We start from the raw sequence: 11,175 nt of genomic DNA, 5'->3' as shown, positions 1-11,175 counted from the left end.
CAGAAGCTACGTGTAATATAATCTGTTCGAAATGTAAAATAGGGGCTAAATTTTGGAAATGAATACCTACATATTCCTGACACATGGCCCCCGAGGAATTTCTTTTTTTTAGGAAGTAGGAAAAAACGGCAGCAGACTTAGGGTTGACTTTAAATATAAAGCTATGTGTGAAAAGAATGATGCCAAAAGTTAAATAATATGCTTTTCTCGCTCTATGAATGGTTTCTGGGGCCCTGGCTATATATAAATGCTGCGGTAGTAATAGAAATCTCATCTTCCTAGGACACAGCACCCTCCTACAGAGAATGTACCTCCTATTTATGTGTACCACACAAGCAAAAGAGCATCTGCTAAAACATGGATTTATTTGTGCATTACTGTCAAATATGATCAAAGACAAAATTCTGATAGCTTTGATGATTATCTGTAGTACTAGTGACAGAAAGAGTACTTGTACAGAACATATTCATGTACAAAGTCCATCATTTATTACTAAAATCAAATTATAAAAACATCAATTCCATCTTAAAATAGGCATTTTAAAAGCATTGCTGTGGTTCTAAGTTTGCATCAAGACAATCTAAGTTTGCATCTACACAATCTGGATACCCAAATCCCTCTATAATTTCCAATGACAAAGACAATTTTTGCTAGTTGTGGAGTGTCAGAGGGGAAGCAGTGAAGCCCTGCGAACGGTCTAATGGGCCCAGGTAATGCTGTTTCTTTCTCAACTTGAGGTTGCATCCTTGATCTTCAGGAAAAGAGATTTGTGCTTGCTTAACCAAGTTCCAGTAAATGGTCCGGGATCTTCTATGCAGTAAGGTTGCAACATTTACTGAAGAGGAAAGAAAAGCACAAGGGAGCCTTCTTGCTCTCTTACACTTGCAATGTTAGGTTTCGAAAACAGGGCCCTTCACAGTCAGCAACCAAGTCCTGACTTCTGGATGTAATGCAGGCTGGTTAACACCCCTTAATAACTACTTTGCAATTCCAAATGACTCCCTGACAGCTTTTCTAGACAGGGAGTGGAAGAAGTGTGCGGGTGCTCTTGGGCTCTCTGAGGCAAAAATAAGCTGTTTAACCATTTCCCTTCCGGGCTGACTGCTGAGTTACGCAGATTCCAGTTCATTAAGCCCTGAGTATAGAGTATGAGGCCAATATCTTTTCTTTAGTAAAAGCCATGCTATTCGTCTGCCTTTCTCTTTTCCTCCTTTATCTGGGCGACTGTTTTTGGAAACTGGGGTAACTCCCTGCAGGCAGGCAGCAGGAGCTATTTAGTCAGGCCAGCATGGTGGGGTACATGAGGAAGATGAGGCAAATAAGATCGAGAGAACATTTTGTGACCAGGCGAAGATGACCCAGTTTGTACCTGTGCTTTGTGGCCAGTGAAACTGTACATCTGGAGCTGTCCAAACTCCCAGATACAAGGAAGCCCAGTCTCAACTCTACTGTGATATATTATATGGCAGTGATTCTTATTTAGGAAGGACTTTGATTTCTCCTTGGCCGTGGGTTTTTGGGTTAAAGGGCCTGGCTGTGGGTCAGCAGGGTGGGACAGTCCTGGAAGACTCACAGAGCCAGGGACACCCACATCCTCCAGCATGTCCAGTTCCCTATAATTCCCTATGGCCACAGGGAATAAGCCACGAAATGGGACAAGATTCTGGTTCTGTACAAGGTCAGCCAGCTCCGATCAAGGACACATGGAGGGATACGTCTACAAGGAGCCATTGTGTGTTCTTCCAGCCTTCAGTCTTCCATATCAGTGAATTTTCTCTTTTTGTAATTCTGAACGAGGTTGGAAGCTGTGATCTGAGAAGCCTGCCCCTTCTCCCAACACTGAAAGTCATTCAGTCCTTTCTGCCCTGTTTGAAATAAGCCCCTCTCCATCTCGTCTAGCCTGGCTACCAGGACTGAAGTGTCTTCGTTGTAAGCATTCTGTGAGGAGTCCATGATGCGGCGAAAACGTCCAATAAAAGTCTGGAAAACAAGGGAGGATGAGAAGTCAGGGTTGACCTCACACCCCACAAAGTCATATCCATTTTTATCTCAGAACATTTAAATGGCATGAAAAGAAAGAATGATGTGTAGGACTCAGAAGGAGGTCTGAATTCCCTCTAGCACCCAAGTAAGTTATTGCACATTGCCAAGCCTCGATTTCCTCATCTGTGAAGTGGATTGTTATGAAAATCCAGTAAGTTGTTAAGAAAACCAATGAATACATGTAAAGCACCTAGCAAATGGGTAGCACACAGCAAGCTTCCTGAGAAACTTTTGTCATTATTAGCATTGTCATTATTAGCATTGTCATTAGTCATTAGTAGCAAATGCTTCTGTCCCAAGAGACAGAAATGATGGTTTCTTCTAACAGTAACAGAATAAAAAATAATTATGAAAAATTAAAATAAGGTTATACCATAAAGGATGGGAACAGATGTATAACATTGTTTTATCCTGGAAAAGCAATAACAATATAAGTTATTGTTTATTACACGGTGTTACATACTTTTACCACAACTCTATAATTTTGGCACTATTATCATCTCCATCAATTCTTACAGGTGAATTGATGTCCAGAGAGGTCAAGTAGCTTGACCAAGTCATATTGCTGGTTCATGGCAGGGCCAAGCCCTAACCCCAGAACAAAGGAAGGAAACAAATAACCCAGTAACTCTTGTATTTCCAACAGGAACCCTCAGACCAGGCCTGGAACTGTGTATCTAAGTGCCTGTCATCTGTAATGCACCATCACCCTTTTTTTGTCTTTTTTCTTTTTAATAGAGATGGGATCTCACTATATTGCCCAGGTTGGTCTTGAACTCCTGGGCTCAGTGATCCTCCCGCCTTGGCCTCCCAAAGTGCTGGGATTACAGGCGTGAGCCACCACACCTGGCCATCATCACCCTTTTCTCATTTCCTAGAGTTCCTGCTGGCCTCAACTTGTAGCAAGCAAATATGAGTAGTAGCAGACAAGTCATATTAAAACAAAGTGTGTGTGTATGTGTATATCTATAATATATAATGGGAAGACAGTGTAACTGTAGGCTGACCTGGAATAATAACAAACTAAATTTACAAGTCATACACTGTCCTGGGTAAAAGTAGTATCTGGGGCTGGCTCCTGAGACAGGTGCAGCACCAAAGGTTTTCACACCCATTACTTGCCTGCAGCAGAGACTGGGAAATGTCTGCATTCTCGGGACTGTCAAAATGCAGGAGTTGGGAGCCAAACCCGTAGAAATGGGGCCCCATTTTGTGGAGGTCCACCACATTGGCATCCGCACTGAACACCGTCCTCCAGCCCTCCTGGTAGATCTTGGGGAGTTCCACAGAAAGGATCCGTCGCTTGTTGTCGAAAAGTCCTTTTGCCAGCCACAAGGGGAGTTCAAGCTTGGAACCCTGCAGCATGCATGAATGTAGATTTTAAAAACAGACAAATAACATAGGAAATGTGTGTGACGGAAAGGAAATACACATCACCTGAGCAATACTGCCTTTTCTCTCTGGGGGAGTGGCCGTCAAGCACAGAAGACCTGGTTGTGACTTGAAGCAATGAAGTGCGTGGTTATGTGATGATGGAATGGAGAGAGAAAATGGACTTATACAACAAAAACACGGTGGAGAACAAAAATGTAGGATAAGAGAGAGTCTTCTAACTAACACAAATAAAAACTGTCCAATTGTAGACACTTCAGAACTACAGTAAACATTTCCTTTTTCTTTGAATATTCAATATTTATTCTAAATATCCACTTGCCGAGTGCCTGCTATGTGCTAAGCACCCTATTGGGTGCTAGGGGTCAGAAAGAAGTATAGGATCAACCTGAGCTGGGGTGGCAGCCCCTTCCCATCCCACATCACAGCTTCAGAGATGACAGAACACATGTCTCTAGTTTTTAAAGCCTCAACAGAATTAGAAAACAAGATGAGGTGGTCATGACAGACCAGAAATTAAGAGTCATAAATCTCCAAAAAATCAAAGGCAAACAACTGGATTGAGTGAAGCAGTAAAAGCCAAACACTCTCACAAGAGAGAACTGTTGTAAAAAGATGGGAACAGCTTTGTGGGAGTGGAAGCAGAGCTTTTGGCAAACTGCACAGGACTAGACAGACCAACATTGAGTTCAAGGCTGCCAGCATCACCAGGACATAAGGGCCTAAGATCTGAGAAAGAAGTGACGGATGTAAGCCCTCTATTTGACACCGAATAGCAGAGAAATTAGGCGCCGACTTTAAGATAAATTTAAAAATCAAATGGAAATTCCAGAACTGAAAAATATAATAATTGAACCTAAGAAGTCAATAGATTAAATCAAATTTAACATGTTTACTGGACTGGATATGGATGAAGAGAGGACTGTAAATGGGAGAAAAGGTCAAGAGAAAATATTCAGACTAAAGCATCTAGAGAAAAAACAGAGAAGAGCCTAAGAGATGTATGAAATAAGGTATAGAAGAAAGAAAAACTTCAACATGCATGTATTTTAATGGGGAGGAGGGATAGACTGACGCAAAATAAACGTCTGAAGAGATAATAGCTATACATTATTCAAAATTAAAAAAAGATATCAAACCACAGATTCAAGGAACATTATGAATAACAAGTATTAATAGAATAAATACTAATAAAATCACAACTAGGCATATATTACCTGAATTGTGAGACCAAAGACAGAGAAAATCTTAAAAAGAGCTGTAGATGGGAGTGAGGAATACATTGCCTTTAAAGAAGGAACATTAAGAGTTAAAGCCAACTTCTTAGCCGGGCACGGTGGCTCATGCCTGTAATCCCAACACTTTGGGAGGCCGAGGCAGGCAAATCACCTGAGCTCAGGAGTTCATGCCTGACCAACATGGTGGTGAAACCCTGTTTCTACCAAAAATACAAAAATTAGCCAGGCATAGTGGTGGGCGCCTGTAATCCTAGCTACTTGGGAGGCTGAGGCAGGAGGCTCACTTGAACCTGGGAGGTGGAGGTTGCAGTGAGCCGAGATCATACCATTCCACTCCAGCCTGGGCGACAGAGACTCCATCTCAAAAAAAAGAAAAAAAGCCAACTTCTTAACGGAAGCTATGGAAGCCACAAAACAATGGAAATGGATTTTTTTAATGTGCTAAAAGAAAATAACTGCGAGTCTAAAATCTTATACCCAGTGAAAATATTCTTTAAAAGTAAAGGTGAAATAAAGGCATTTCCATAGAGAAAGTATGCAGAAAAGAGTTAATACAGTAGGCCTGAGACTGCTATCTTAGCAAGGCCTGCTTGTAAGGTTGGCCCTTGGTTGGTATCTGGGAACTTGGATTTCAGAAGAGGGATTCTCACCCGTCCCAGAACCAATGAGAGTGTGCCTGAACTGTTTGTGGAAACAATGTGATTCATGTTGAACAACTGCTTTGCCTCTGGAAGTCTGAATTTTGGTCTGTGCTGGACAGAAAGTGCCACATGAACAGCCTCCAATAAAACCCTGGGGACTGAGTCTGTAACAAGCTTCCCTGGTAGACAGTATTTCACACATTTTATCAGAATTCAAATTACTGGAGAATTTAAGTGTGTCCTGTGTGACTCCACTAGGAGAGGACTCTTGGAAGCTTGTGCCTGGTCTCCTCCAGACTTTACTCCATGCAACCTTTCCCTCTGCTGATTTTGCTTTATATCCTTTTGATGTAATAAATCTTAACCATGAGTGTGACTATATGCTGAGTCCTTTGAGTCTCCTTAGTGAATCATGAAATCTGGGTTGGTTCTGGGGATCTGTGACACTGACAGAAACTGAGAATTATCACCAGAAGATCCAGAGTAAGGGAATTCTGAAGAGAGAATGAAAATGATTCCAGAAAGAACTATGGAAATGCAAAAAGAAAAAAAGAGTAATGAAAAGAATATGTAAGTGGATATATAATAATAATGTTTTATAGGGTTTTCAATGAGTCAAATTAGAATACATCATGATTAACACAAGTGACAAAATGGGTTTAAGTGTTCTAAGATTCTAGTCATTTCTGTGAAGTGGTGAAAGTAGTAACTTATATAACATTCTTTTTAGTCAAAAATGATTGTGTAATATATTTAAGGTAGCCACTAAAATAAAAGAAGAATAAATAACTAAATAAACTAATAAAAAGGTAAATGAATAGCAAAATAAATTTGATTAATGCAAAAGAAGTCAAGAAAGGATAGAAAAAGAAAGCTAAAACAGATGGGACATAAGAAAAAAGTAGGAAGGTAAAAATGAACACAAATATGTCAATATTAAATTAAATGTAAATGGATTAAATATACTAATTAAAAATCAGCACACTGAATAAAAAACAAAACCCATCTACATGCTGCTTAAAAAGAGACATACCTTAAATATGAAGACACAGAAAAATTAAAAATAGGATGAAAAAATGTCATGTAAACACTAATCAAAAGACAGGAACATTACTAGAGATAAAGAGGGACATGTGACAACAATAAAAGGGTCATTATATCTACTAGAAAATTAATATTTGTCTAAATTAACAGAAGTAAAAGGATAAACAGACAAATCCATAATCATAGTGAGAGACTTTTAACATTTTTTTAATAAATTTTTTTTTTTTTTAAGAGATGGGGTCTTGTTCTGTCACCTAGGCTGGAGTGCAATGGTCTTCTAGGCTCAAATAATCCTCCTGCCTCAGTCTCCTGAGTAGGTGGGACTATAGGCATGTGCCACCACACTCAGCTAATTTTTCAATTTTTCCTAGAGAGAGGGTCCTGCTATGTTGCCTAGGCTGATCTCAAACTCCTGGCCTCAAGTGATCCTCCCACCTCCACCTCCCAAAGTGCTAGGGTTACAGGCAGGAGCCACTGTGCCTGGTCCACATGTTTTTCAGCATTAAAAAAAAAATAGAAAAAAAAATCACAAGGATAGAGAATATCTCAACAAAACAATTAACAAATGAGCTAATTCACACATACAGATTATTTATTGGACATCATGACTTCACACAGACATCTTTTCAAGTCCACACAGAATGTTTAAATTGGTCTTATGCTTTGCCATAGAGCAAGTCTTAGCAACTTTCAAAAGACTGAAATCATGCAGACTATGTTTTCTGGCCACAGTGGAATCAAGCTAGAAATAAAAACAAAAATGGTAAATGACCAAATCTCAAAATGTTTGAAATTAAGCACTAGTCTTCTAAATACCTATGGGTCAAAAAAGAAATCACAATAGAAATTAAACAGTTTTTTAAAATTTTTATTTATTTTTTTGAGATATTATCTTGCTCCGTCACCTAGGCTGGGATGCAGTGGTGTGATCATGGCTCACTGCAGTACTGACCCTCCAAGGCTTAACTGGTCCTCTTGCCTCAGCCTCCTGAGTAGCTGGGACCACAGGTGTGTGCTACCATGCCTGGCTTTTTTTATTTTTATTTTTTGTAGAGATGGGGACTCACTATGTTGCCCAGGCTGGTCTCGAACTCCTGGGCTCAAGTGATCCTCCCGCCTCCACCTCCCAGTGTTGGGTTTATAGGTGTGAGCCACCGTGCCTGGCCTAAAAAGTATTTTTAGTTCATTGATAATGAAAATATAACACATCAAAACTTATGAAATGCAATTAAAGTGGTACTTAAAAGAAATGTATCGCTATGAATGTATAAAAGAAGATTGAAAAATTAATGACCTAAGTTTCCATCTCAAAATGTGGGGGTGTGTGGGGGAGGAAATAATATAAAATTAAACCCAAATAAAGTAGACAGAAAGAACTAATTAAGAACTTAATGACCTAAAATAAAGTACAAAAGAGAAAACTAACAGAGTCCTAAGTTAGTTCTTTTAAAAGAATAAAAACATTGATAGACTCCTGGCAAGGGTAATCAAGAAAAGGAGAACACAACTTATTGATATTAAAAATAAAAATAAGGGCACCACTATAATCTTACTGACATTAAAAAGATAGTAAAGGGAATTCTGAACATTGTACTGATACCATTGAAAATTTAGACCAAAAAAAAAGAAAAAGATACAAAAATTAGCTGGGCGGCCGGGAGTGGTGGCTCAAGCCTGTAATCCCAGCACTTTGGGAGGCCGAGATGGGCGGATCACGAGGTCAGGAGATGGAGACCATCCTGGCTAACACGGTGAAACCCTGTCTCTACTAAAAAATACAAAAAACTACCCAGCTACTCGGGAGGCTGAGGCAGGAGAATGGCATAAACCTGGGAGGCGGAGCTTGCAGTGAGCTGAGATCTGGTCACTGCACTCCAGCCTGGGTGATAGAGTGAGACTCCGTCTCAAAAAAAAAAAAAATTAGCTGGGCACAGTGGCATGCGCCTGCAATCCCAGCCACATAGGTGGCTGAGGTGTGACGATCACTTGAGCCTGGGAGGTCAAGGCTGCAGTGAACCATGTCACACCACTGCACTCCAGCCTGGGCAACAGAGCAAGACCCTGTCTCAAAAAAAAAAAAGTAAAATGGTCAAATTTTTAGTTAAAAACCAATATACCAAAATGAACACAAGAAGAAATAAAGTCTGAATAATCCTATAAACGAAATTAAATGTCATACAAACCTTCCTACACAAATCTCCCATGCAGAAGGATTCTAAAGTATTAATGGAGACACTCTGCACTCAAAGAAGTGGAACATGACTCCCTCCTCCTTCAGTGAGTGATAATGACTTCCGTCCAAAGAGTACAGTATGAAAACGTGGAGCAACCTCATGAACATTACCTCTGCCAAGGTTCAAATGAACAGTAAAAAGTCCTGTTGATAGTAGGCACCCTTAACATGTGATGAAAATGGCACTTTGCCTGCCTCTGTGGTCTTCCTCCCTAAAGCTGATAACCAAGTCTAATCCTGAGAAAAAAGAATAAAAACAAAAACAAAGGAGGCTGGGCGAGGTGGCTCACACCTGTAATCCCAGCACTTTGGGAGGCTGAGGTGGGTGGATCACTTGAAGTCAGGAGTTCCAGACCAGCTTGGGCAACCTGGTGAAACCCTGGCTCTACTAAAAATACAAAAATTAGCTGGGTGTGATGGTGGGCACCTGTAATCCCAGCTACTTGGGAGGCTGAGGCAGGAGAATTGCTTGAACCCAGGAGGTGGAAGAGGCTGCAGTGAGCTGAGATTATGCCACTGGACTCCAGCCTGGATGACAGGGCAACTCTGTCAAAAAAAACAAAAAACTAAAAACAAAAACAAAACTACCCCCAAAACCAAAGATTTCCAATTGAGGAACATTTTACAAAATACCTGACCACCACTCCACAAAACCGTCAAGGTCATTAGAACAAGGAGGTCTGATTAACTGTCAGGAGGCTAAGGAAACATGTCTACTAAATGCAATGTGGTATCCTAGGTGGAATCCTGAAACAGAAAAAGGACATTAACTAAAAACTAAGGAAATATGAATAAAGTATGGGCAGCATAGAGCCATGTTTACCAGTGTGTATGGGAACGAAATCCTCATTTGCTAGGATACAAAGTCAACAGATAATGTCTACATCCAAAAAACAACAACAACAACAAAAAACAACCCAACAAGGTAAGTTTAAGAATATTATTTAGAAATACGGAGATGAATCTTAAGACACCACTAAAAAAGGTACATGAGCCCTGTGGACTTGGAAGGGGAAGTGGGAAAAGCAAGGCAGGGCCTGTTATTTTTTCTTATAAATCTTTTGGTACTATTTGACTCGAGATGGAGTCTCCCTCTGTAGCCAGGCTGGAGTGCAGTGGCACAATTTCAGCTCACTGAAAACTCCGCCTCCTGGGTTCAAGCAATTCTCCTGCCTCAGCCTCCGAGTAGCTGGGACTACAGGCGCACGCCACCACAGTCAGCTAAGTTTTGTATTTTTAGTAGAGATGGGGTTTCACCACGTTGGCCAGCATGGTCTTGATCTCTTGACCTCGTGATCCGCCAGCCTCGGCCTCCCAAAGTGCTGGGATTAAAGGAGTGAGCCACCGCGCCCGGCCTATTTGACTTTTAAAACGTTGGTTATGTATTACTTTGATAAAAATTAACTTGAAACAAACAGACCAAACAAAAAACATTGTTCTAAACAAAACAGGTGAAACAGGAAATCCAACATAATCATTACAAGCCCTGTTCCTGGGACAGTTTTATATTTGAAGCCATACAACCTTTGGTTCCGAATCCCAGCTCACCACTAACTGAAGCTCCTGGCCAAGTCAGCTCACCACTAACTGAAGCTCCTGGCCAAGTCAGCTCACCACTAACTGAAGCTCCTGGCCAAGTCAGCTCACCACTAACTGAAGCTCCTGGCCAAGTGACCCAACGTTTCTGGCTGTTCAATTAAAGGGAAAAGCTTACTCCCCACACCCATCCATGCTGGCACTAAGTAAGCCCTCAGTAAGTGGGTGCTGATCCTGTCATCATCATGCAGGCATGAATCTAGCAACTTGGGGTTCCCACTTATCACATGCTCTTACAGAGCCCAAAGCTGTTTTAAGGCAAACATAATCAGAACTCTAATTCTGAAGTGTTCAGCTGGAGCCAATCTTCAAGCATTCAACACACGTTGCAGGGGGTAGGGGGAAAACACTAACGAATTTGGACAGTTTCAAAAATGAAATCAATGTTGGAGGCGCTTGGCGACCTATGATAAGTGTAGTTTCACCACAGATGGCGAATAACAAGTCTGGAGACCACCCTGAGCGCGACGAGACCCCCGCGGAGTTCCCAGGAAGAAGTCGTTAGCGCCTTCGGCCCTGGCTCCAAGAAAACTACAAATCCCAGGGGGCAGCGCGCCCCGACGCGGCGTCCCAGGGCCGCGAGGCCCGCCGGGAGCTGAAGTCTTTCCGGGCGGGACCCCGCACCCAAAGGCTCACCTGTGGGACGGCGTTGTCAGTCTCGGCGCCTGCGCTCCGCTCCAGGAAGAAAGCGCCTAGGCGAGGCATGGCGGTCTCCGTGCGCACCGGCAGCTTCTCGTGGGACATCAGGATGTCGTCCAAAGAAAGAAAGTTCTCTTCAGGCCCCAGGGCACCCGACTCCACTCGGAAATAAGCCTCCGACATGGCGGCCACTTGAGCTTCTCCGCTTCCACTCGCGTGATTCGGAGGAGCCTCAGGGAGTTAGGGGTGTAGAAGACGGGGAGGCGGACACTGGGCAGGATGGTTGGGGTCAGGAAAGTGGATTGAAACTCGTTTCCCGCGCCCGGGGACGCGTCAGACAGGAGCAGTC

General features: G+C 42.0%; 1 protein-coding gene across 1 annotated transcript; it reads right to left on the bottom strand.

Moving 5' to 3' along the window:
* Positions 1 to 348: 348 nt before the first annotated feature.
* GINS3 (GINS complex subunit 3) lies at positions 349 to 11,137 on the bottom strand. The gene is made up of 3 exons (XM_005592099.5): positions 10,824 to 11,137; positions 3,166 to 3,399; positions 349 to 1,980 (listed from the first exon to the last, which is right to left on the bottom strand). The coding sequence occupies exons 1-3, from the start codon at positions 11,007 to 11,009 to the stop codon at positions 1,750 to 1,752; spliced, it is 651 nt and encodes a 216-aa protein (XP_005592156.3). The 5' UTR covers positions 11,010 to 11,137; the 3' UTR covers positions 349 to 1,749.
* Positions 11,138 to 11,175: the final 38 nt, after the last annotated feature.

Source organism: Macaca fascicularis, chromosome 20 (genome assembly GCF_037993035.2).
Source record: "Macaca fascicularis isolate 582-1 chromosome 20, T2T-MFA8v1.1".
Classification (NCBI taxonomy): Eukaryota; Metazoa; Chordata; class Mammalia; order Primates; family Cercopithecidae; genus Macaca; species Macaca fascicularis.
This window is presented reverse-complemented; position numbering and strand designations above follow the sequence as displayed.

Bases quoted from the DNA above. Each gene is read 5' to 3' on its own strand.
- GINS3 (XM_005592099.5), bottom strand. From the start codon at position 11,009: ATGTCGGAGGCTTATTTCCGAGTGGAGTCGGGTGCCCTGGGGCCTGAA. The intron at 3,400-10,823 runs GTGAGCCTTTGG...TGCATGCTGCAG, and splicing joins CTGACAACGCCGTCCCACAG to GGTTCCAAGCTTGAACTCCC. The intron at 1,981-3,165 runs GCAAGTAATGGG...CTTGTTTTCCAG, and splicing joins TTTCCCAGTCTCTGCTGCAG to ACTTTTATTGGACGTTTTCG.